The 27,375-nt window shown below is 41.1% G+C and overlaps 1 protein-coding gene and 1 long non-coding RNA gene across 3 annotated transcripts in view; one reads left to right on the top strand and one right to left on the bottom strand.

Moving 5' to 3' along the window:
* ADAMTS19 (ADAM metallopeptidase with thrombospondin type 1 motif 19) overlaps positions 1 to 3,575 on the bottom strand; it is a 224,024-nt gene extending 220,449 nt beyond the window's left edge. The window contains exons 1-2 of one of the 2 annotated variants that reach the window (XM_044387367.3): positions 3,389 to 3,575; positions 2,106 to 2,755 (exon numbers count right to left, since the gene is read on the bottom strand). In XM_044387367.3, coding sequence (XP_044243302.1) covers positions 2,106 to 2,755; positions 3,389 to 3,461 — 723 coding nt within the window. In that variant the 5' untranslated portion in view covers positions 3,462 to 3,575. The remainder of the gene's footprint in view (positions 1 to 2,105; positions 2,756 to 3,388) is intronic. The other variant, XM_057307094.1, reaches the window with a different exon arrangement.
* LOC130542735 (uncharacterized) lies at positions 1,842 to 25,699 on the top strand. Its single transcript, XR_008957493.1, has 3 exons — positions 1,842 to 1,950; positions 3,129 to 3,446; positions 25,534 to 25,699. It is a non-coding gene; the product is annotated as an uncharacterized LOC130542735 (long non-coding RNA).
* Positions 25,700 to 27,375: the final 1,676 nt, after the last annotated feature.

Below are 27,375 nucleotides of genomic sequence, written 5' to 3'. Positions count from 1 at the left end.
GGGTCATAACCACTTGTGTATGATGTCCTTCTCCCAATCTGTAAGTCTCTAATGCATGACGTAGGATACATTTAACATCTAATAGAATTTCAATTGTATCCTCCAGTTTTTAATTCAATCATCTGATCCTCTCACTTAAGTATTGAAAACCGAAGCCAGAGAGGTAAGGGACTTGTCAATTGTCAGGGTACAAGCCAATATCGGAGCTCAGATAACAAATTATGCTCTCTTTCCTAATCCACCCTCATAAGGGAAAAAGGGCTGGCATGGTAAAGTCTGGAGTAACAAACCCACTCTTCTTGGCTATCTGCCTAACTTTTTACTCAAAAGTCTGACTGCTATACTGTATTGCTGGCAACGTCAGATTTCCTCAATAACAAAGACTTCCCAGTTCAGAACATACACATATGTGGCTAATACGAAAAGTGAGTAAAAGTCCAACATGATAAACAGGGAGGTATGTCAAACTCCTATTCAGTCTATGAAAAACCTACTCATAATTCTAACTTTGCTCCCTTAAGTATGGAGAGAAGGCATAGCTCATTTGGAAAATGTGACCAAAAGCCCACATTTCAACACAGTGAAATGCTTTATCCCCTATTGCTTCTACAACACCAGGAACTTTCTATATGTAATTATTTAATCCCTGGCCAAAAACTAGTAGACAATGAAATCCCCACAAAATGTTTCCCCCAGTGAAGTGTTCAAACATCAGTTCCACAAAAAACATTTTTAAAAGCTTTTCGTGTATTTTTTCCACGCCAACTTTTTTCACTCATGGCTAAAAATGTCCATATTTGAATATTCATCATTAAGAGCATCTGGTAAAATATAGCCCTGTCCAGCAATTTACATCATTGGACTATGAGACCTTAGGAGGGCATAGGTAAAAATTTCCAGTTTCATTTTGTCTGGATTTTGACCATCTTTTTCCATTTCATGGCTTTGGGTGGCTTTGATTGTGTGGATATTTTCTACTCTCCATTACTATTGGATTTTTGTAGAAATGAGCAGACAAGTCCTTGTGGATTTCATCAATGGCTCATTAGAAACAGCAAAATGAAGCCACAAATCACATGAGCATTTTCAATATCTTGTGGGTTGTGCCTTAAACCAGTAATAAAGGCCACAATGAGGACAGTGTCATAACAACGTGAGGATACTTAATGCCTCTGAACTGTACATCTAAAAATGCTTAAAAGGGTAAATTTTATGTTATGTATACTTTACCACAAAGTAAAAGCCAACTTACAGGAGGTAACAGTTATCCCCAAACCTGGGTCAGGGCTGAGGAGAGAAAATCCAATGATGATCTCCATTGTTCAGATAGAGCAAATGGTTTTTACTTTCCTGTTCTAACAGGCCTCTCAGCAAGGCTCCCACCCCTACTACTTTCTACCACGGAGCGGAGAGGAGAAGAGCCAACTACCACCAGGTAAAATGTAAACCTCAGAAAAGAAAAAGTTAAACCACAGAACCATGACCCTCTGCATACTGACTGGGTTCTAAGGTCATTCATCAGTCCACAGCTCCCAGTCTTTCCGTGACTCTTTCTCCACTCCAGTCCCTCCCAGAACACTGAACAGGTGTCCAGTGTGGTTGTGCATGTGTTTAAATTCTAGACAGCTGTCAGAATGTAATTCCCTAGAGAACTGACAACTTTGAAGTAGGACATGAAAAAAAAAATGAGATAATAAATGCAGAACTGGGGATGGGGGCAGACCCCGAGGAGATTCTGCAGGGAGCAGATTGGTTGTCTTCCAAACTCCTAAAAGACACCACGTGCTGGGCTTATTTTGGAAAACAGAAAGAAGTAAAACCAGTGGGAAGAGTTACCAGGAGACAGTTTGATACAGTAATCAAAAGAAACGTATAACTATATAGAAGAAGGCTGTTCATCCATCCAGTTAGCCTTCAGATACACTCACTGCCCTGGAGATTTCAATCGAGGTAAACCGGATAGACTCCTGCATAGTGGAGACTAGGGTGAAGTTCAGGGCGACCCCTTTGGAAGGGGATAAGGTGCATGCAAACCAGCCTGGTGTATGTGGGGAGAAGGAAGAGTGGCGGGAAAAGTGGAGAGCAGGGGAAGGAAGGGCGCTTACCAGGCCACCTCCACAGGTGCTGAAAGAGGCCAGCGAGCCAGGGTGTCGCAGCACCGCCCCGGTGTAGAAGCAGGAGGCGTCGGGTGGCGCGGGAGGGCTCGGGGCGGCTGCTGCCCGCGTGGGGCCGGGGCCGGGACTGGGCCGCTGTTCCACCGCGAAGCGCGGCGCCAGGAAGCGGCCATCTCTCCGGAGCAGCAGGTACAGGTCCCGGGAGAAGGCCGGGATCCGCAGCAGTACCTCGTCGCCGTCCGGCTCAGCTTCCTGAGCCGGGGGAGGAGACGGGGGTGGCTGTGGGGGCGGCGGCTGCCACGAGGCCGGGGCGCCCGGGGACAGGGCGGCAGCCCCGCTGGATCCCCGCGGCAGTTCCTGCGATTCCAACTCCTCGTCCTCCTCAGCCGCCGCCGGCGGCGACGACGACCGAGGCTGGGGCCGGGGCTCGGACTGGCCCTCCGCCGGCTCCACCGGCGGCGCCGGGGCGACGGAGCGCACCTCGCGTGAGCTGCCGGCCGCCTGCGCCCGGGCGCCTCCGCCGCGCACCCAGCCTGGGTCCGCGCTGCCCCCGCTGCCGCCGGCCGCGTCCACTGGCTCCCGGCGCCAGAGTGCAGGAAACACGACTTCCCACTCCTCGCGGTCGGGGGCGAACTGCAGCCCTGCAGGCGGGGCAGACAGAGAAGTGCGGGGCTTAAAGTGCCGCGGTTCCAGTAGCCCAAGCATTCCCCGGCTCACACTCTGTTCAGACACAAGGCTCTCGTGTTAATGTGTTGGAGACCACCCGTCTAGCCCCTGAAACTCTTGCAACCCCTGAAGCCTTGCGATCAGATTACAGACCCCAGCATTTTCAAAATAAAAGTACGATTATATGGGGGGAGGGGTGAAGGAGTGGGGCAGCAAAGTTTGGCGAGAGCACTTAGTTGGTGAAGGAAAACCGGTGCAAAGACTCCAACACAGATAAATTATTTTCTTAAGTATATGTCAAAGCAAAGCATCGCCATCAATTGCTGCACTTCCCCCATTTTCCTCCAGGTGCTGTAAACGTACCTTTGCAAATATTACTGCTCTCATTAGAGGAAAGCTAATCATTCCACGATGCTTAAAATGAGGTCGAGAGAAGTGCATTTCGCTCCCGAGCATGACCCCCTGATCTGCAGCCACACGCTCCCTTTTATTGCTACCCACTGAGTCCTGCTCACCGCGCACCGGCTGCACCAGCACTGCCTACCCGTGCGTTCTCGGTTTCCGCTGGGAAAGTTGGAAAGCCAGCCGAAAGTCTCCGCAGAACTTACCTGAAACAATCCCATTCGATAAGACCCCCAGCTGGTAAAGGAGGCAGCAGCAGCAGATGTGAGTAAGGCGCATCTCGCGGCTCTTCCCGGGACCGCGCTCCCGCGGCCGCGGCTCCCTGCCCCGCGCGCGCCTCCTTGAGCGATCCACAGCGGGCGCCGCCGCCTCCCCGGAGCGCAAGGAGGCCGGGCGGCGAGTTTGCCCAGGCCCTTTGTCTGCCGGGGGTGGGAGGGGGGGTGCTGTGTGACTCCGAGAGGCTGCCCAAGCCCGGGCGGGGGTGGGGTGGGGGGAGGAGCGGGGGGCAGGCAGCGCCGCGGGCCGCAGAGCTCTGGCTCCCCGGCGAATTAGGTGATGAGCCTATTTTCTGCGTTCTGGACGTTGCGAGAGTTTCCGGAGCCCCACAGGATAGACCCAAAGTTCAGGAGCGAGCCGGCAGGCGCAAGGCGGGCAGTGCTGCCTCCGGACAGGCGGAGGACGGCCCCGCGCAGGCAGGAGCGCCGCGGTGTCCGAGCCGTGGCTCGCCGCCTGCACCCGCGCGGAACTGCCAGGGGCTGTTCCCAGTAACCTGGTGTGCCAAGCTCCGCACACGGCTCGGGTGCCCAGTGCTGCAAACTCTTACCCTGAGAGGCGCGGGAGGGAATTTGTGGCGGGATGAGGAGGACACACGACTCGCGAGGCGGGTGTGGAGGAGAAAAGATTCAAGCAGATCTGACAAGAAAAAGGGAGCAAGGGGTGCCCACTTCGTGTGACTTTGTGGGACAAAGGTCCCAGAACACCAAACACATGCTTACACACCCTACTGGGGTGGGGACCCAAATTCCCTCAGCTGACTCCTGATTGGCCAGTCTTGGGAGGCCGATTTGCATCCTTACTCAGCACCCACTCCCACCCCCACGCCCCAGCTGAGGTGTGTGCAGGTAGAAACGCCTTTCCAGTCCATCCCACCCCCTAGTTCTCCCCCCACCATCGTCACATCACACAAAGCAAAACTTACTGCAGGCTTGAACAGAAAGCCGCGGCCCCACTTTCCAAAGACCTTTGATTTTTTCTATCCATCTTTGTCTGTAGGAATTTACTAAGCCTGGAGATAATGTAATTCGTCATGGAGTGTGCTTCAAAGGTTCCCAGAACAGTAGACACCCTGACATTTCAGAACCCCTTATACAACCTTATCTTTCAGGCTTCCCATTCATCACTGCTATCAATTTCCGCCCCCCTCCCCTTCTCTGATCTCATGCACACGCTCTCTCTCCCTCATAACAAGGGTGAGATTAAAGGGACTCACATTAAATATTGTATGCTAAAGATCTCAGATAAGGTGAGATTATTTTGTCTTTTTTACTTTTTTGCACATTAAAAATATATCTTTGCTCTTTCTGCCTTTTGCCGGGAAATTCAACCTTCAATATTCTTGCTTCCTTTGTTACAGATCCTGATGGTACCCACTCCCTTTTGCACACCTCTCCCTCGGCCACACCAAACCTTTCACATCAGACTCAAGGAGGTTTGATCTAACCTTCCATACGCATCCTCTGGACTAAGCCAGTTACCTAGATATTTTTTAAAATTCCAGCACTCGGAGATTGGTTCCCCACATCCTTTGTTATTTTACCTTCTGTTCCTTGTGTCAGAGGTGACTACTATGCCTTTAAGGGAGGCAGACTATCTTATTTCAAAGGAAAGCCACTGTTTGAATAAGCTGGGTCCTAGAATACTTTCTTTGAGTTGTCCAGGGCTTAAAAACAAACACGAAGACACTCTAGGTGTGTTTGTCAAGAGTGCCCTGCCTTCAAACCTTGTCTTGCAAAATCTCTAAAACTGGAGCAACTAGGGTGGGTGTGGATTTCCAGACATTCAAGAAATATCTGGGTTACTTAGAAACCTACACACTCCTTTTTATGGGATTCAATTATACAGACTTAAAGCTAGGCAAGAAATCAAAGGCAGTTTCTTTTTAACAAATATAGCAAGTATTAAGGCAGACGGCTAGTTTTACTGAAACATTTCCATTAGGATATACGACTTAAATAAAATGTTTCTTATGTAATTTGAACAACAATGGCAACAAAAATATAAGAGTAAAATTGGGGAAGGAATGTATATTGTCTTTATTTACTGGGACACATTTGTGATTCCTTAAAACTAGATGAGCCATATGATGAGGTTAAATATACTCAGAAGCACAGGTTGCCAATAGAAGTTCCCATCTCTGTCCTTTTTTGTCCCTACTGACGCATGAGCCCTCCCAATCCCTGATGGTGGAGGTTAATAGTGATTGTTAGAGAACGTTTTGCGTAATTCCCAGCTAACTCTGATCTTTCTCCCATCTGAAATCCTGTTAGGATTTCTATAATTATTTGGTTTTGTGTCCATCATGTACAAATCGCTTCCACTATCCTATCATTTTTTTTGGAAAGGTCAGATTTCTTTTATATATCTTTTTTATTTTCTTCAGATTTGATTTTTAAGTAATCTCTACCCCCAACGTGGGGCTCAAACTCACAACTCCGAGATCAAGCGTCTCAAGCTCCACCAACTGAGCCAGCCAGGTGCCCCACTTTTATATATCTTTAAAAAAACAAAAAACAAAAAACCAAAAAACAACACCCTGCCTAATTCAATGATTCACACTGAATAGGTGTGGAAATTCTAAGGAGATTCTCTAAGATCATTTAGAAGATGATAGATTTCCGTATGGTATTTCATTCCACTTCTACTTCCTCTGTTGGTGATCAGAATTACAGCACTCACTCTGTTGGTGATAGCTACTATCAGCATGATTTCTCTGGCTTCAGAAAGAACAAGCTTAATAGAGAAAGGACTTGTAGGAAGTTTTTGTGCTCTAACTAAAAAGACTTAGATGTGCAAATAAGAGCATCCATTAAAGTGACTTTGAGTGTGTATATATGGACGTGAAAGAAAGACCCAGCCTGATTTGGAATTGAGTAAATTGTGCATGGTGAAATCAAGGAGAAACGACAGGACTGTGACATGTGTGTGCATGACTAACCTCAGAGGGAAGAAAGGAGCAGCTGGGAAAAATATGTTGCTTAAGACAGGTCACTACATATGTCACCAGATGGTAGCTAACATCAACCGAGCACGGCTTTTGTGGGGTGGAGGTAGGTAACAAAGCATCAGGGTAAGTGGAACCAACTGTTCTTATGCACAAGGTGCTTACATGTTGCGTTTTACAAACCACGCTTCTCTACATAGAAAGTTGGCTTTGGTGCCTTCAACCCTTCCTCATTCTCTCAACTCATGGGCCCTAAGCTTCTCACAACCTAAAGCTAATCTTAAATCCTTTCCCCTCCAAAAAACCTTAAAATATTAAGAAAATACAAAGAACGCTTTCACTGAGCTGTGTGAAGAGGCTTTGGCACAGTGAGGAGAGATCCAAACAGAACCCTGAAGATGAGCTGAGTAAGGGACACGGTGAGGTGACTAGAATTTATGGGCCAGAGTGCCAGAGAGGAGGGAACAGCATAGAGAATATGGTAGTTTTCTAACTGCTACATAACAAACTGAGCAGTTTGAAACAGTACACATGTACCATCTCACTTCGTTTCTGAGCATCAGGAATCTAGGAGTAGCGAAGCTGGATATTTCTGACTTGGGGTCGCTCACAAGATGGCAGACACACTCGTGGCCAGAACTATTGTTTCTCAAGACTTAACTGGAGATAGAGCTCTGTTTTCTGAATCACATGGCTGTTGGCAGGAAACTTGTCACACAGACCTCTCCATCTGGCTGCTCTTTGCATGTGTTCTCTCAGAACAAGTGATTCAAGAGAGAGAGTGCACCCACACTGCAAGCTTTGGTCTTACAACCCAATCTTGAAAATGGCCTACCATTATTTCTGCCATATTCTATTCATAAGAAGCAAATCACTGGGGTGCCTGGGTGGCTTGGTCAGTTAAGTGTCTGCTTCTGCGCTCCAATTGTGATCCCAGAGTGCTAGGATGGAGCCCCCGTCAGGCTCCCCGCTCAGCAAGGAGTCTGCTTCTCCCTCTGCCCCTCCCCCTCCCCCTGCTCATTCTCTCTCTTTCATACATCTGCGTGCTCTCACGCTTTCTCTCAAAATAAATGAAATCTTAAAAAAAGAAGTCACTAAGTTCAGCCCATAATGAAATGGAGAAGTATCGAAGAATTCATGGACATATTTTAAAAGCCATCAGAGGACATCTATGCCCCCTAGCCATAAATTATTTGCATTTCTTCCCTGTGCAGAATGCACTCATTCCCTCCCAAGGCCCTCAAAAATCTTATCCTATTAAAGCATCCCCTCAAAGTCCAGAATCTCAGTATCTAAACTACGTCAGGTGTGCGTGAATGTTTTCAGCATCGTTCATTAGGTAGAGCTCCGTGAGTTCAGTCTTTCTCCCTCTACAGACTCGTGAAACTAAAGGAACAGTATTTGCCCCCCATACACCCAACATAACTGTGGTGGGACAGGCATAGACAGCAGCTCTAGCTGTTTCTGTTCTAAAGGAAGGAAAAGAGAAGGCACAGAGGAGTTGCTGGTCCAGGCACAAAGGGGCCACTGGTCTATGGCAATTCTGAAATCCAAGTGGGAAAATGTTTTAAGTTCCTTGATAATGTCTCAAGGTCTGGGAATAATTCCCCATGGTGCTGGGTCTTCCCCCTGGGAACTGGTTTCTACTCTGAGTCTCCTTCCATTTTCATGAAAGATGGCATGCATTTATAACTGATTAGTTTTCTCTATTGGCTTCCTGTCAGTAGAATTTAGGGATCCAGCAACTCCATATCATTTTATATGGTCTCTGCCCCCTTTTTGTCCAGAAATATTTCTTCACATTTAATTGTTTTTCAAACTTTGCAAGTATTCTGTAAATTTCCATGGGTTTCACTTTCAATCCATGAGACAAAAGCCACACCTTCAAATCTCTTTAAGATAAACCCTTCCCTACCTTGAGTTTCTGAGGAGAAGCTGATTAGAACACTAAGAAGTGTTCTTAGACTTGTTAGAATTCCTAGTGTTTGGCTGAAAGGATCCAGGGGACACAACTTAAAAACTTTAGAGGACCTTCGCTGTGACACAAAAATGCTCTGAATGTCCAAGTGCAATCTCGATGAGTTCTTAACAAAGGATTTTATAGTCACACCTTTAGGCTTCATCATTATGCCATACTTACCTGAAAGTGCCCTATTTGTTCTGATGTAATTTCTTCTTAATTTTGACATTAGTTTATAGAAAAAGAAGCTAAAAAGGTCCAAAGCCATCAAGTCCTGGCTGCTTTTTGTGAACAACCTCCTTCAGTTTCTCTCCCTCGTTGCACACTTTCTATAAGCAAAAAAACACCAGGTAGCAACTTGCAAAATTTTTGGAAATCCCCTTAGCTTGATGAACCCCTTAGGCCCATTTTCTACAGCAGACAGCAGTCTTGCTAAATTTAATGGCAATGTATTACGAACATTCTCTTTTCTTTAGTTTACAATAATATTTACCTCATTTTCCTACAATCCCTCAACTATAGCCTAACCCAAGCTCATATGGCTTAAACTAAAAGGTGTTTTAAAGTATTAAAGAAATTAGATTTGTAGTTTAAAAACTTTGGAACAAGAAATCTCTAGTTCCAGATACTTTCAGTGATTACTGAACAGTTATTTTTAAAGTAACACCAATTCTACATAATCTTTCCCAGAAAATAGAACTTTGCAACTTAATTTATGAAGCTGGCATTACCTTCACACCAAATCCAGAGAAAGCCAGTACAAAAAGTCAAAATACAGATTAATATATATCATGAATAAAGATATAAAATCAACAAAATATTAACAAATTGAATTTAGAAATATATCAACACAATTATGTAATATGGCCAGCAAGATATATTTGAGGAATGCAAGGCTGGTTCAATATTCCAAAATCAATCAATGTAATCCACTATAACAACAGGCTACAGAAGAAAACCATGTGACCATACCAACTGATGAAGAAAGGACTTTCAACAAAATTCAACATCTGTTTGTGATTAAAACTCTCAGCAAACTGAAATAGGAACAGAAGGGAAATTCTTCAACCGGATAAAGAATATCTGTTTTTTAAAACTACAGCTGAACATGAGAGGCTGAATACTATCCCTCTATAATTGAGACCAAGGCATGGATGTCCATGCTCACCACTCCTATTCAGCATAGTATTGGAAATCCTAACCAGTGCAATAAAACACTTAAAGAAAATAAAAGTAATGCAAATTGGAAAAGGATACATAAAGCTGTCCCTGTTTGCCAATGACATGATTGCCCACGTAGATAATTCTCAAAATAAATGCAAAACGATACCTAGAGTAATGAGCAAGGTCACAAGATACAAGGTCAACACCAAAAATCAACCATATTTTTATATACTAGCAATGATTAACTGGCAACTAAAATTAAGATTCAATATCATTTACATTCGCTCCCAATGAAATATTTAGGTGTAAGTCTAATCAAATATGTACAGCATCTGCATGCTGAAGACCGCAAAACACTAAAAATTAAAGACCTCAATAAATGTAGAGATATAGCGAGTTGGAAGAATAAGCATATAAAAGGTGACAATTCTGCCCAAATGTTCTTTTTATTTATAGCAATTCCTGTCAACATCCCAGCAGAATTATTTTGTAAATATAGACAAATTGAATTTTTTAAATATATATGGAAACCACAGAAACTAAAACAGTGAAAAAAAATATTGACAAAAGATAATAAAGTCTAAATACCACCTGAGGACTGAATACCACCTAATATTAAGGTTTAATCCACAGCTACAGTAACCAAGAGACTGTGGTATTCCATTGATCAATGGAACAGAAAAGAGCCCAGAGATATTTTCCACACAAGTACAGTCAACTGATTTTTGACAAAGATGCAGAAATAATTCAATGGAGAAAAGATGATCTTTTCAACAAATGGGGTCAGAACAACAGAACACCAAGGACAAAAAAAAAGACACTCAACTTGAATCTCATATCTTATACAAAAACTAACTCAAAATGGATCATAGATTTAAATATAAAATGTAAAACTATAAAACATGAAACATATAGAAGAAAACATGAAACAAACTTGTTGGTCTTTGTAAATTAGGGTTAAACAAAGAGTTCTTAGACATGCTCTTTGGAAAAGAACAAAGAATGCTTTTCTAGAAATAAAAATAAAATAATAATAATAAATTCATTAAAAAGTGATGGATTGGACTTCAATTAAAAGCTTTTTTTATTTTTCCTGAAAAAGACTGTTAAGAGAATGTAAAACTGGGCCACAGACTGGGAGAAGATATTTGAAAACCAAACATCTGACAAAGGACTTAAATTCAGAATATTTTTTAAAAACTTTGAATTCACTACTAAGAAAACAAACAATCCAATTAGAAAATGGGGAAAAAACTCAAAAGCAAGTATATGCAGAACCAATAAGCACGTGAAAATGTATTAAATATCATTAATTGGTAAAGAAATGCAAATTAAAACCATGATTAAATATCATGAGATGCCTGTTAGAATGACTGAAATACAAAATATTGACAATTCCAAGTGCTGACAAGGATGTGGAATCAACTGGAATTCTCATACATTAAATGAACTACTGAATATGATGCTGAATGAAAATCAATCTCAAAAAGTTACATGCTCTATTATTCCATTTACATACTATTTTTGAAATGACAAAATTATAGTGATGGAGAACATATCAGTTGCTGCCAGGGATTAGATTTTGGAGGAGTGTGTATCTGTATAGAAGTGGCAAAAGTAAATTTTTGCAGCTTAATCATGGTTATGGTCACACAAATCAATACACAAAAATATTTCACAGAAACTCCCCCCACCGCCCCCCACACACATGCAGCTGATGAAATCTAAGTAAAGTCTGTAGTTTATTTATAATATTATATTAATATCAATTTCCTTGTTTTGATACTGTGCTATGGTTATGTAAGACATTATCACTGATGAAAAGTGGATGAAATATGGATAAGAAATATTTGTATTATATTTACAAATTTTGTGAGTACAAAATTATTTCAAAAGAAAACCTGAAGTAAAGCTTCTTCAAGGTACTTTAGGCTTTCACTAATACTCTCAGTCTCTCTCTCTCTCTCAAATAAATAAATAAAATCTTTAAAAAAAGAGAGAAAAAGAAATACCTACTTCAAGATACCAAAATATGTAAGAGCTATGTAGTGCTACACAACAAATTACTCCAAAACTTAGCATCTTAAAAAAAAGAAACACTTATTTGTTAACATAGTCTCTTAGTGTTAAGAATTCAGGGAGTGCTTATCTGGATAGTTGCAGTTTAAGATTTCTTATAAGGTTGCAACTCAGAAGGTGGCACAATCACTGATGACTTGACTAGCCAGAAGATTCTGGCTTCCCCTGAAGTAGCTATCCAAGAGGGAGCAAAAGAGTACACTCAAGTAAGAAGTCACAGTTCTTTGATAACCTAACCACAGAATTGATAACCCATCACTTCTGCCACAGTCTATTGGTCAGACGTGGGTCACAAAGTTTATGTGAAGGGAAGAGAATGAAATTCTACCATTTGATGGGAGGAATATCAAAGAATCTGTGGACATATCACAAAGAGAGAACTCTGGATGTTTGCTGAGCAAACTCTGAAGTAATTGTCCATGTTCTGGTTTGTGCAGGTATATGGAGAAAGTACCAACAGTCTGGTGGGGAGGGCAGGAGGCAGAAAATAAATGGAGCAATATTTCAACTGCTGCATATTCGACAAGCTAGAGTAGAAGGACCTCATAATGCAAAGGACATTTGATAGTGCTCTCAGAAAATTATATGTTAAGGAGTGGGGCTAAATTAGCCCTGTAATTAAAACTGATTTGCGCTCACTCCAACAAGGCTTAAAAGTAAGCCTCAAAATGATACATCTGATTCCGAGTAACTTAACAGGCTACTAGAACACAGTCCATTGTATATAAAGTAATAATAATAATAAGCAGTAAGGATGAGAAACTCTCATCCTGTGGCATACGATATAAATTGCAGGCATGTGAAAAGCAGAAAAATATTACCCATAACAAGGAGGAAAATGTCAGGTAGTAAAAATAGATCAGTCATGACAGAAGTAATGGAATGAGCCAACAAAACCATGAAAGCCACTATGAAGATATGCTGTAACTTCACAAGAAGATAGAGAAAAACATGAACTTGATGAGGTGGGACATAAAAAAGACTCAGCTGTAAATTCTAGAGACGAAAGCTACAATATTTCAAATGAAAAACACACCAAGTAGATTAAAAGTGGGTAAAACCTCAGAAAGAAAGATTAGTGAACCTGAAGACATAACAATAGGAACTGTCCCAAGTGAAGCACAGAGAAAATGAACAACGCAAAACCAGAAAACAAGAAGAAATAAATGTCTTGAACATTTGTGAGCTGTAGAATAATAACAGATGATCCAACATATGAGGAACTGCAGTTACAGAAGGAGAGAAGATACAGAAGGAGAAGCGAAACTATTTGGAGAAATCAGACTGAAAACTGCCAAATTTGTTGAAAACTACAAATGTATATATACAAGCAGCACATACATAATGAAAATTACGCCAACACATATCTTAATCATTAAATTGCTGAAAACAAAAGACAGAGAAAATCTCAAAAACAGCCAGAAGAGGAATGACACATTATGTAGAGAAACAAGAATAAGGGCACCTGGGTGGCTCAGATGGTTAAGCATCTGCCTTTGGCTTAGGTCATGATCTCCAGGTCCTAGGATCGAGTCCCAAATCTGGGTCCCAGTTCAGCGGGGAGTCTGTTTCTCCCTCTCCCTCTGCCTCTCCCCCTGCTTGTGCTCTGTCTCTCTCTCTCTCAAATGAATAATTAAAATCTTTTTAAAAAAATGAAAGAAAAGAAAAAGAAACAAGAATACGAATGACAGCAAATTTCTCAACAAAACCTATACAGAATGGAACAGGGAGGTGGGGGAATGGGAATCCTTGAGCAGATACAAATTTTGTAAACTTTTTCTCCTAGTATGTGGCTTGCCATTTTAGTCACTAAACAATGTATTTTGAAGAGGAAACACACTTATTTTCCGCAAGGTCTACTTTATTCCTTTGTCCATTATGGTTTATCCTTTTGGTTTCTTATTAAGAAATGTTTGCATAACTCAATATCAAGTGTTTCTTTTTCCTACATTTTCTTCCAGAAGTCTTAAAAGCTTCCCTCTTACATTTACCTAAATGTAAATGCAACCCATTTTTATATAATCTTAGTAGATAAGGTGAGATAGTGTTCATATTTTCACATACAGGTATCTAACACCATTAGTGATTAGAGAAACATTAGGTATAAATTAAAACCATCAACAGATCATGCTACACACTCATTAGATTGGAGAAAATTTAAACTATTCATAATATTAAGTGTTTGCTAAGCTGTGGGATGACTGGAACTCTCATGCATTACTTATATAAAGCAAAATGGTATAGTCATGTTTGGAAAAAAGCTTGACAGCTTCATATGTTTCTTTACCATACAACCCAGCAGCTCAGTCCTAGATACTTATTAAGAGAAATGGATATGCGTATACCCAAAAGACTACTGGCGTTTTCATACCAGCTTTATTCATAATTGTCCCCAAATGGAAACAACCCGCATGTCCATGAAGTGGTGAAAGGATAAACAATTTTCCTGTACCCTTGCAGGGGATTTTCACTTAGCAAATAAAGGAAACAAACTACTGATACATGTAACAATGTGGATGAATCTCAAAAGCATTACTCTAAGTGAAAGTTACGTGAAAGTCTAGAAAAGATAAAACTAAAGTGATAGATAGCATATCAGTCCCAGATGCAAGGGCTGCCTGGGGGCACAGAGGATGAAGGAGTATGAGGAACTTTCTTGGGTGACAGAAATGTTCTGTATCATGATTATACTGGTTGTGCAATTGTGTTTTTCAAAACTCATTCCAACTGTACCCTTAACATTCGTGAAATTTATTGTATGTGAATTATAATTCAACAAACCTATTTAAGGAAAGACTTCAGTTGAATATGTGACATTCCCAAGGCTTCAATTTTAATTATCAAGGAGTATATGAATAGCAAATAGGGATTTTCCTCCAGAGTTCCCCAAGCAAGTAAAAACTACCACCATCCATCCACCCAGATGCTCTGACCATGAGCCCAAGAAGCCATCCTTGACCTGTCTTCTTTATCACCAACATCCCATCAGTCATTAAGTCGTGGCACTTTTTTTTCTCTTTAAATAGCCCTTTAATTCATCTACTCTCTCTAGCACTTCTAGTCTTAACCTGATGCAGCTGTCTCTCCTTGGAAACACGCCTCTAGTGTTCAACTTGTCTCGACCACTATCCAGTCTTCAGGCTGCCAACAGAGTGGCGATTTCAAATGAAAATGACACCCTTGGAATGAAATCCTTAGTGGCTTTCTATTGTTCACAGAACAAAATTCAACGTCCTTAGCATAACCTAAAAGCTTGGGTCATGTGAATCCTTTCATATCGTCAGTTCCATCCCATTCTACTCTTCTTGTTTTGATCTCTCTAGATTCTTAAAACACACTATGATTTCTCCAGCCTCAAGACAGCACTGCTGTTTCCTCTGCCTGAAACATGTCCCTTCTCATCCTGCATATTAGCTCAGGTAGCTCCAGCTTAGTCTTGACACAGAGCTCTCCTCTTCTCTTCTGCAAGCATCCTAAGTACCGGTTAGGTCTCACTGCGCTCTGCCAGAGTAGGACTTGGCTTCCTGCTCATACTCATCCCTGATCTAGCATTTATTTGTAATTGTCTGTTCAATATCGGACTTGGCCCAAATCCCTTGAGCTGCCCCATGATTCTGCTCTCTACGAAGAATCACTGTGTGCCCCTAAGGTTGTTATAAAACAAAAACATATTGACAAGTCAGTATAATACTATATGACAGACAAAATTAAAAAACATAAATATGCATAGCCTTCTCCCTCTCTTGCCTTCTAAGAGACAAGCTAAATTCCTCCTGCTCAGCACATGGGCCAAGCAGTTGGTTCATAGGATGAAAGCCGATCCTTCAAATCCATGTAGTGCAAAGAACTTTTTTATTAGAAAAAATAACATCTGGGAAGGAAAGAAGAGGTAACCAGAAAGAGAAGATCCTATGAAAACTAGTTTTGAGAGCTTCATTGAACTTTTAGATGAAGTGGAACAAAGTGTGACAGTGGCAATTTCTATGCTGTGATGAACGGGCTTTGGAAAGATGGGTAAATGAAGAACATTTGATTGCTATTCTTGTGGAGGAGTAGGAATATGGGACTTGCGTTTTATTTGGGACTGCAACACGGGGGCATGAAGTGTCTCAGGTTTATTTGGAATTTAAATAAAACTCAACACAGGAATCAGTTCTAGGGGTGCCTGGGTGGCTCAGTCCTTAAGCGTCTGCCTTCAGCTCAGGGTGTGATCCCGGGGTTCTGGGATCAAGCCCCACATCAGACTCTTCTGCTATGAGCCTGCCTCTTCCTCTCCCACTCCCCCTGCTTGTATTCCCTCTCGCTGGCTGTCTCTCTCTCTGTCAAATACATAAATAAAATCTTTAAAAAAAAAAAAAAGGAATTGGTTCTACCTGGCAGGTATTTTTAGCTTTTTTTTTTTTTTTTAATAGTAGGTGAGACCAAGATCAAAATCTCAGAATGGGAATCCTCAATCCTCAAAATAGTAAAGTGGGTTAGAATAAAGTTCTAACTTCATCGACCCCCGAGACCATACTTTAGGCTTCTACATATACCACTGAAGTGTCATGTGGCAAGTTTCTGTGCCACTGAAAGTTTGCAGAATTATTCCCAGACAAAAAGGACTCCTAGCAAAAGAAAAAAAAAAGTTTGAAAATCCTCCATTTGTCAACTAGTGATCAAAATAAAAGTAGAATTTCATATTAGTGGGCTAGCAGGGACATTTCCTTTGTTGAGGTTTTGGCTGCCCATCATTTGACCTCCCTTCACTTTGTCATGGGAATCCCCCAGTTAAGAACATGCTGGGATGGGAGGGCATTGGTTCCCACTGAATAGTCCAAAAGTCCAGGTTCTCATTCTCCTTATCCACTGGGGAGCAGGCTCATGACCTAGGTCTAGCTAACTGAATGTTCATAGCTGGCAGGACAGGAACAAGTAGCACAAAGGAAAGAAAAGCAGTTTGGAATTCCTTTCAATAGCAGTGGCCAGTAGCTATGGTGGTGGTCGTGCCAACACTTTGTTCAGGGTCCCGAGCCAGCTGCACAAGCATCCCACCCAGCTGTTCCAGAGGTGGGGCCTTGACTGTAACGAAGCTGCCCAGCTTCCTGGGGTTTCTGCCTGCTTTCGGAGCTTGGTTTTCTAGCCTTCCCATCCATTGAGCTACAACAGCGACATGATTTTATTAAACTCTTTTCTGCTAAAGCTAACCAGAATCCAATTCTGCCGCCACGAGCAAGAACTGTAACCTAAATTGTCGTCATGGAGGAGGGTGCAGTCCAAAGAACGTCAGAAAAATCTAGGGAGTTGTGCATAGTTGGGGTGGGAGGCAATGAACATTCTGTCGGTATTCATTGGTAGGGATCTGTCAGTCCATGATACACAGAGACAGTTTCTCTTTAAATTATTGTCTCTGGTCTACTGGAATGAAGTGTGCACTAAGAGCAGAATTTTCTGCAACCATATCCTTACTGTACGGAATTTAGGAAGTGGCAGTGGGCCAGGAGTAGGGGGCTAGGAGGGGGAGGGGTATCTGCTTCTAACAGTTCTATAGAAGGTCACTGAGCAACACAAATTCTAAAATTCTCGGCATAAAGCACTTGCTGAATTCCAGTTCTATGAGTGGACTAAAAGTGTCTAACTTCTATCCATTCTAGAACTTCCTTGGTTTGTTGGAAAGAAGAAACCCTAAGGGCAGGAGATTAGAACGCAGGAGGAAATTGATCAAGTGGCGTGTGTACCCCCTGCTCCCCACTCCCCAAAGGCCTAGATGCTGCTCCTTTCTCCAAGGCCTTGAGAAACAAACTGATGAGAGGACTCTGAAAATACATCATCTCTGAAAATACATTAGTGACTGTTTTTCAAAGCTGCAAATTCTGTTCTGGCATGCCAGTGAGATGGTCTCTCTGACCCTAATAGGGCAACTCGGACCTTGGGTGACAGAGTGGCACCTAATGTCAGGGACGAGGCTCTGGTTACTAGCAATATAATCTAAACGCCCTGACCCACAGGGATTCTGGTGATTTCTAATTTATTATAGGATTATTAGAAGTGAAAGGGGTGGGCTGCTTGCTAAATCCTGTTTGATCTGTGTTTAAAAACAAAATAGAACAAACAAAAATATCCACTGTGTCTAACAAACCAATATAACCGAGGATCATGGTCTTCTTACCAAATTCCTACACCTGGCTCAGTACATAGCCCCAATCCTTTGAATGAAGGGAAGCCTGGACACCCCTGAGAAAACCAATGCTAACATTGTCTATAAGATGAGCTTCCATTTTGCCTGCCAGAAAAGAACCTGTAACTAGTTACTCAAATCACTTTGCTTAGAAAAATAGAATATGCCCACATCTTTTGAGTCTTATTGTTGGACACTAATTCTAACAAAACTCTAACCCCTGGGGGCACCTGGGTGGCTCAGTCCTTTAAGCGTCTGTCTTCAGCTCATGGCATGCTCTCGGGGTCCTGGGATGGAGCCCTGTGACGGGCTCTCTGCTCAGTGGGGAGGCTGCTTCTCCTCCTGCACACCCCCCCCCCCGGCTCATGTGCTCTCTCTCAAATAAATAAAATCTTTAAAAAAATAAAGCAAACAAACAGAAAACCCACTAATAACTGATGACCCAACATCCACTGCAAATTACTTGATAGTATTTGGGCTTCTGAAAGTCACAAATGAATTTCAATCGGAGTCTGCTTACAATAGGCCCAGTGAAATCCTGAATTCACACTGTTAGGCTACAGCAACTCTCAAATATATTTTATATAAATAAATAAATCCATATATATATATATATGTTTATATATATGTTTGTATATATATAACATATTTATTTATACATACATACATTACATACATATATATACATATTTATATACATATACATATAAAATCATGCTACAGTGTAGCGTAACAAATATACTTCCCAATATATAATGGCCAAAACACAACAGAAATATTTCTCACTTTTGTAAAAATCTGGGCTGGGCTTCCTTATACTTTATAAAGGACCCAGGGTCCTTCTCTCCTGGGGCTCATTCATGTCCCGTACCCTTGCTGCCTGTACCCCACCTACAAAGGGGAGGGCACATGAAGAGGCAGACATGTTTCCAAAACAACTCAGAAGGTACACATCATGCGTGTTTACATTTTTTGGGCAAAATCTGATTATAGGATCCTCTCTGCATGCAGGGGAGGGTAGGCAATATTGCAGCCTAGCAATCTCTGTCACATGCTGTGTTTTATTCGCCACTTGCTGAATATGTACTAGGAATAGAAATACTGAGAACTGGCAGATTTCCCACATTAGTTTCCTATCACACAGGGTAAGGGCTACTGTGATAAGACACCAAATGGAAACCCCTGGAACCGTCCTCCAAATCAAAATTATAAATCAAAGTAATCCTGAATTACTGTCCAACAATAGGGATTAGTGCCTCTATCAAAGTCTTAGAAGATGCAAAGGTGGTGACTTATTTTTCTGTATTGCTATTTAACTCACAGATAGGCCCTGGAAAATAAATGATCTTTGCATATTTAATTAATTTTAGCTGCAATTCCAGATGTGGACTTTTTACTTAAGCAAATAAATATAGCCTCTAATAATTAATAAGCAGCTACTGATTTGGTCATATTTTTTCTTTATCCATATTAATGTAAAGCAATGGAAACAATTTGTTTTTATCTGAAAGAGATCAAAGTACAAATTCCTCCTGGATTATGTCTACCCTCTAATGTTTTCTGTAATTTGGTCCTCAGGGACATTAAATTTTCTATTCCTCCAAGCGACATAATGTTTTTCCTTAAATTAGTAATGATGCTGATAGAACACAGAGAGCATGACGTAGCCAGTCTGGACAGAAACCACATATATTAAAGGGTAGGAGGTTAAGGGCCTACCACTTCCATTAAGTTCCTGGAAGTCCAGCAATTTGGGGCATGTCAGGATCTCCCCTTCGAAGTAAACAATTATTTTGCTCTACCTTGTACCCCACTGGTAAGAAAAATACTTCGTGGGTTCTTTGGATTTTGGAGAAAACATACACCTCAGTTCTTTGGATTTTGGAGAAAACATACACACACATCATTTGAATTTGCCTTTCCAACCTATTTACTAGTTGATCCAAAGGATGACATAAGCTTGAATATAATTCAGAGCAATCAAAGTTTGTACAATTGGTCTTGTTATGGTGCAAATACCTCTGTCTCTCTACCCTATAAACCCAGGAAAATAAGGGGGGCATCAGGCCTGTATTATCTCACCTCGTATGGAATGGTAGCGACTCATGATTAGAAAATCAAAGTGGAAGCCCTTACAAATCTGGAACGTTGTCATGTCCTCTTCTGCAAATAACTATTACCTTCTTTAAAAAAAAAAAAAAAAAACTCTTGGCTGTGGCACCTGGGTAGCACAGTCAGTTGAGCGACCAACTCTTGGTTTGGGCTGGGGTCATGATCTCAAGGACATGAGATCAAGCCCCACGTAGGGCTTCACATTCAGCGTGGAGTCTGCTTAAGTGTCTCTGTCCATCTCCTTCTGCCCCTTCCCCAGTGTCCCTCCCCATTTCTCTCTCTCTCCCTTCCTCTCTCTTTCTCAAATAAATAAATCTTTAAGAAAACAAAAAAACTCTTGGCTTTCTACTAGGCCACGACTAAAACGGAATATCTGACTATGGAATGGCAGACGTTTCGATAAACCGAACTGCCCATCACGAATCAAGTGCTATTCTGTTCTACTGGAACATTAACACCACAAAGGAAGGGACAGGCCTCTCTTGCTCACCAATATCCCCTAGATTATGGAATATAATAGTTGTTTAGTAAATTCTTGCTGATGGGTGGAGGAAAGGGAGAAGGAAGGAAGGGAGGGAAGAAGGCAGAAAGGAATCTAGTTTAACTTGTCTAGAAACATTCCGCAAAGAGAACTTGCATACAGAGGACAACACGCAAGCTGGTGCTCACACTCTCATTTTCGTAAACCATTCTCTCAGATGAGCATTCATCTCCCTGAAGTCCTTTCCACAAAGCTTATCTGTTGTTTCATGGGGAATTCTCAAAGAGAAGTTGGTAACTACAGAGGAACAAACTCAGCCCCGATTCATAGGTTTCTCTGCACTTGGCTGGCTCCAACCACAAGTGGACTGTGGTATGGTACAGCTGCACTCTGGAGTCATCCTGAGGGACAGCAGGCTGAATTTCAAGCAGCACATCTTTTTTTTTTTTTTTTTTTTTTTTTTTCTGTTTTCTGTTTAGCCAGCTGGAAAGAGACATGTTAGAAAGTTTCTCTACTAATTAATGCACGGGGTTAATGGTTTGCCAAGGTTGTAAGAAACTAGGAAGAAATCTGTTGAAGGGAATGGTGAGAAAAAAGCCTGTGTGAGAACGATGGGTATGAACTTCTTCACCTGGAAGTTCAAGAATTTTCTAGAGTGGAAGACGTGTCCGGGGTGAATGTTCCTCAAAACTCCACTCTGTGAAAGAGGGGCTTCTGCCTGGATTTTACAGAACAGCCCTCTCTGACAACATCAGCCAGTCTTTTTTTCTCCACACACGCCTGGCTGATCAATGACCACGGAACGGAGAATCATTGGTGGCTGGTATGGAACTCTTCATCAATTCGCAGCATCGAATTCCCTCCCAAAGGTTTATCCAGCTTCTACTACTGCCGATTGTCTGATATACCAGTGGCAAAACATCCCTACATATTTGAATAATCTTTGGCTGGGGAAGACTTTGAAACAATAGAGAAAGGGTAAAAATCATCAAGAAAAAGAAAGATATTTGAGTTCAATTATTGGACAATGTATCTATTATAAAATACATGTTATAAAGTCAAAAGTGAAGAAGACCAAGGGCTGATATCCCTAATATAAAAATAACTCCTATAAATTAATTTTAAAAGAACACAGCAGTCAGGAAGAAAAATGGGCAAAGGACAGAATAAATCCTTGAGAAAAGAGAAAACACAAATGAGAAACAATCACAGTGAGAAGTTGCTCAGCTTCACCACTAGGGTGAGTAATGCAGATTGTTACAAAAAGGTCCTGTTGTGATTTTTTTTTTAATCCCTCCCACCACCACCAAAACAAAGTGGTAAGAGTCCATGCAGATGAAATGTGACAGGTGGGAACAGTCTTACCTTGCTTCTGAGACCCCGTGTGCTAAGCCTTCTTTGGAAATGGTACTGGTCATCTAGAGTAACATTTAAAAAGATCCAGGGATCCCACCTGAAGAAATGTTTCTTGGAGAGAGAGAGAAGCCTCGGTCCCTAAGGACATCACACGAAGTTTATGGCTCCATTGTTCATAGTGGCATGAAACTGAATGAAAGCCTCTACGTTCATTGTTAGGCAAATGATTGAACACTGCACATCTTACTAGGGAAAATTCTCAGTTACTTTTTAAAACCATTTATTTTTTTTCCTACTGATATGGAAAAGGGTATCGGCGTATTATAAAAACTTTAAAAAGTCATAATGCAATGTGCGTAACACTTCCTCTAATATACCTGGCTGTATTTATGCGTATTAATATGCAGGAAGGAATGGCAGAACGTGCAACAAACTCTTCATCTTGCATCAAAGACAGGTGAATGTGCGTTAAGTGAAATAGAGCTATAGAGAGAGAAACTTTTCATAATGTTTTCTATTGTGTCATTTAATTCTCTATAACCTTAAAAATCTACGCAAGAATGTATAAAGGAAAAAAATTACAAGCACTCAATGCTTCTCTGTTTTATGTCTACTTTTACCTCATTGACTCATTAATGTTTATTGAGTGCAAGTGCAAAGAGAAAATCAGTCATTCTAGAACAACTGCCTTCTAAGAGAAGACTTTAAATATTAAATACCACAAATTGTTCAGGAAAAGCTTTTTTGTTTTGTTTTGTTTTGTTAAGATTCAACTGTTAATTATTTGGGCATGTGTTTTAAACCTATGACTGATGATGCCCTTGAGGGTTTTTTTTGTTTTTTGTTTTTTTTCCAGCTTGGGAGACATTTGTTTTAAATTTTTTACAATTTAACAAAAATACACTTGATCCATAGAAGAAACTACCCTGGCCGGAATACCTCTTACTACATTAAGGTCACATATCATATGACTATTTAAATTAGAACCAGAAACTTATGTCTTCCTGTTTCTGGAAAGCCTTTTAAATGTTATCTCAGGATAATAAACTTAAAAAAATTCAAGAAAGATTATAAACTGGTTTTGCATCTCAGAAGCATACATATATGTGCTGAGATATGATTTTTGTTCTAAAATGCTTTCTGAAAAATGGTGGTGTTCTCTTCTATGAGGGCAACAATGCATTTCTGTTCATCTAAACAGTTAATTTATATCACATTAAACTCATGATTTTCAAACATTCAATGTGTAATTCTAGACTGTATTTACATGCTTAAATAAAAGATGTATTTATGTATATATGCATAATATTCATGCATATGCATGTATTTAAGATTATTTCAAAAGCTTTTAAAAAAAATTTTAAGGAAACCTTGCTCTAGGACAAAATCCACTTGTGAAAAGGCTCAAATACAATACAGAAAAACAGTCAGGTAAAACAAAGACATCCAACAGCTCTGAATAAATAGTGTGTTGTTAACAGGTTTTACTTCCTTCTTTTCTGCTTTTTTGTTATCCAACTAAAATAGTTCCCTGTTCTCTGAAAATGAGAAAAGATAATTTTTGCACTTAAAATATTTTTATTACATTACAAATATTTGTGGATTTAATTGCAAATTCTCTGTGAAAAGCTGTCATGGACTTTTAGTGATCTGTACTTAAATGATATTAAAGGATTTATTATAAATTGACATGTGCCTTGTTTAATGTCAAGTACCAATGAGAAATCTGAAAAACGTTATAGCGATGCATTTACTTTCTATACAGTGTTTAATAAGAATAAAGAGGGAGAAATGAAGAGTAAAGAGAAATTTATAGATGAACATAAGCCCCAAAGCTTCACATTAACTGGTCTAGTTTATTCAGATTTCCTTGGCTGTCTAGGTTCTACTTTAAGCCCCCAGGGCAGGGGCTGTGTCTGCTCACTGTCAGCACTCAACAAATAATAAATAGTACTATTAACAGCACCACCTGTGGGCAGAATTTGTATGATTATTGTTTTTTTAAGAGCACTATTCAGCAGAGTACTAATTGGATTGTCATTCAAGATTTTCTTGATTTTGTCATGCATGTATTGTGCTGAGGAGAAATGCTCAAATTGATCGTTCATACTTTTAAAAATATGGCTTAATGAAAAAGCAATTTAGTAAATTGTTGAGGGCTGTTTTATATCACAGGGTGTTGTCTTCCCATAGAACAATTCCATTCAATGCAATTCCCTGGGAAGTTTAGTCTAAGCTGAAACACAAAATTTTTGCTGCCTGAAAGGTTGCATGCTTGCCTAATATGCAGAAGTTTCTAGAATAAGGATTCTTAGCCTCAGATACGAACCTTTTCCCCAATCTTTACACCCAGTTCCAATCACTGAAAAGTAGTGGCAGTATGCAGAAAATAATTCAGATGTTTTGATTAAATTTAAGGAAATCACTTTAAAGGTACATTTACACAAATACACACAGACACACAGACACGCACACACTTAAACACAGTTGAGTCCGTAAAATAACTTTCTATTGGATTTGCTTGTTTTTATTTCTTTTATTACTCAAGCAATCCAAAAGAAATACAAGGAAGTTTAAAACACTGGATCAAATCAGTCTGAGTTCTTGTATTGGTAAAAGTATGAAGTAAGGATATAAAACAAGGTAAATTCATTTTCAGAGATATGAAATATGATGTATATAGAAATGTATATATCATTTTTGAATTCTCGTATTTTCATTAGCTTTGATTCTTTCCCATAGTTTCTGGCTCTGTGTTAAAATTGCTCATCTGTTCTTGCATGTTGTCTATCTTTTCTATCAGACCCTTTATTTTATTTTTTTTAAAGATGTTTTTTACTTATTTGACAGAGAGAGAGACAGCCAGCGAGAGAGGGAACACAAGCAGGGGGAGAGGGAGAGGAAGAAGCAGGCTCCCAGCGGAGGAGCCTGATGTGGGGCTTGATCTCATAACGCCGGGATCACGTCCTGAGCCCAAGGCAGACGCTTAATGACTGAGCCACCCAGGCGCCCCTATCAGAGCCTTTAACATATAATTCATAGTTATTTCAAATTCCCTGTCAGTTTCAGCCTTTGGTTATATCTGAAGCTGGTTTTGATAATTACTTTCTAACTTCAGACTGTGCTTATTCTTGACTTTTCAAATGCCTTGTAATTTTTGTCGGAAGCCAAATGTATCATTTAGTACAGTAGATTCTGAGGCACATTTATCTTATGCTTGGAGATCAGTACACTTTTCCTTCTCCTGCAAATTTGCATGAAAGTTTGTGTTAATCTAGGTAAGCATGGGGTGGGGTTTGAAGTCCGGTGTTACAATTTTACCCTCTGTGCCCCAGAGGCTTTATATTCCTTAGTGACCCCTCGTGTTTTGGTGTGGGCTAGTTCACCAGGGACTGGTTCTCAATGTCTGTGTGCAGAGAAGCCGTTTCTCACTGTTCTCCCACCTGCATCTTACTGAGTGTTACCTCAGTGGGCAAGTGGGGGAGGAAGGGCATTCTCTGATGTTCTGAGTAAGCCTCAGTCTTGGCAGCCTCAATGAATTGGTGGAGCATGGCCTTCACAATTGCCCCTGTCTCTCTTTTACCTGTCGTGCTGGGCCTAGCAAGTATTCCTACTCTGCCCCCAGATAGAGCTTTTATCTTTTTCCTCTTCTTTTCTCCTAGTTGATATGAGTTTCCAGTGAAGGAAGGTGAGAGCTGTTCTTGCTCTTTCCCCTACAAATTAAGCTTCTGCTCTACAAGAAAGACTGGGGGTGTGGAATGGGGGTGGCACAAGAGGGTCTGGTTGCGATTTCTGACATTGCCTGGTGTTCCTTTCTCCCAGCTGACAGGACTACGGAGCATTCTCAAGAGTCCCCTCCATCTTTCATTTGAACATCGCTGAGGTTCAAGGAGGAAAAGGTGCAGCCCTCTGGAGTTACACACTCTGACACTAGCCTACATTTTAGCTGAAACTTCCTACAAGGTTATATGGCATCTGATGGTGGATGCCCCAGGTAAGCAAATACCTTTTTTGCTGTAAGGTTGGTTGAATGGAATGGAATGTGAGATCACATGCCAGTGGATCCATCATTCTATAAAACTTTAATTAGCAGTGCTAGCTGGGACCCTATGAGTAGGAAAGGCAAACCCAAATTCTTCATATTTATCTATTCTTTTGAGAACAAATTGCTAGCCTTTCCAGAAGGAAAGTGGTCAAATATAGTCAATGTGGCACCAACTGACCAGTTGGTCTTCTCAAAGATTGTTGCCAAAATGGCGGACGACTGTTGGTATTTACTCTTGGCCATTTGGACCTTTTTCATTGGTTTTAAGTAGATCAGCTAGTAAGAGCAAATGCTGCTGGACACACAGCCTCCACCTTGGCCGTAAGGAATACTTTATTCATGTGCCTAATGTAGCAGCACTAGAGTGGCCAATGAGAGAGGTGAGCTCATGTCCCTGGCTGGCTTATCTTTCATTCTGGCCTCTTCTGTGAGGAATGTTTTCTTGTGAACATTAACATACGATACAATAATATTTGTACCCCATACCCACTCTCTTATTTCCTAGTACTTTTGTCTAATCTTTTCTTTTCCTTCCAGGCCTCTGTCAACCATCCAGAGCACTGATCACTACCAATTAATTAATCTTTATATATTCTAACTTCAGTCATGTTTTCTTTTAACACAGTGCAGATAACCAGATTCATAATCTGAAGATCTGTTAATTAGAAGGGTTTTCTCTATCTGCTGTCAGCCAATGTTGCAGGCCACCCCTGAGTTAGGTGGTAAATCCATCATCTATTTTGTACCTATATACTGAGTCAGTCCCCTAAAACCCTTAGGCATGATCTGAAGGATAACTGCTACCACAATGGTACTGGGGCCTTGGGGATTAGGTTACTTTCTCACGCAGCTTGCTTTCGCTCCCTGGCACTGCCCATCCCTGATCCTGGATGTTTCCCTTTCAAGTTATGATGAATTATTAATGGCTATGTCCAACTTATGAGAGTCACCAACACATGGGTCTGACAAGATCTAGCTCATGATAGGCATTTGTGGACACACGCTTATTTAATGTCCCATAGTCAGGTGCTCCAACTCTACCAATACCCACTGAGATGCCAGTGGTTGTTTCTCAAAACAAGAGTTTCCATTGCAGATGGCATATGCACCCAAACCCCCAGACTCTTCATTGAGATTCTCCCAGTGGGACTTGCCATGGGCTCTAGACAGCCCCTTTCGCACTACTGATACGTCCAACACCACAAAGGTCTACTGGATCAAATGGCTGAAGCTTGGGCCTGCTGCAGAGGACTTTCCTTCTCCAGAAAGGAACATAGCCCTGTTGACCCTTTGATTTTGGCCCAGTGAAGCCTGTATAGGACTTCGAACCTACAGAACTCTAAGACAATAAATTGTGCTGTTATAACCCACTAATTTGCGGTCATCTGTCATGGCTTCAATAGAAAACTAATGCAACGTACAGAGAAGTCCAAAACAGGAATTAAATGTTAGTTCAACTGTTAGGACAACTGCAAGCCATGATAAGAAAAGTCAGAGTGTGAATTAGGAGACAGGGTGCTAATCCATGTTCTCTTTAAAACTACCTCTAGGGTGCCTGGGTGGCTCAGTCAATTGAGTGTCTGCCTTTAGTTCAGGTAATGATCCTGTAGTCCCAGGAT

Source organism: Ursus arctos, unplaced genomic scaffold (assembly GCF_023065955.2).
Source record: "Ursus arctos isolate Adak ecotype North America unplaced genomic scaffold, UrsArc2.0 scaffold_5, whole genome shotgun sequence".
Lineage (NCBI taxonomy): Eukaryota > Metazoa > Chordata > Mammalia > Carnivora > Ursidae > Ursus > Ursus arctos.
Note: the sequence above shows the minus strand (reverse complement) of the source record. Positions and strands in the feature narration are given on the sequence as shown.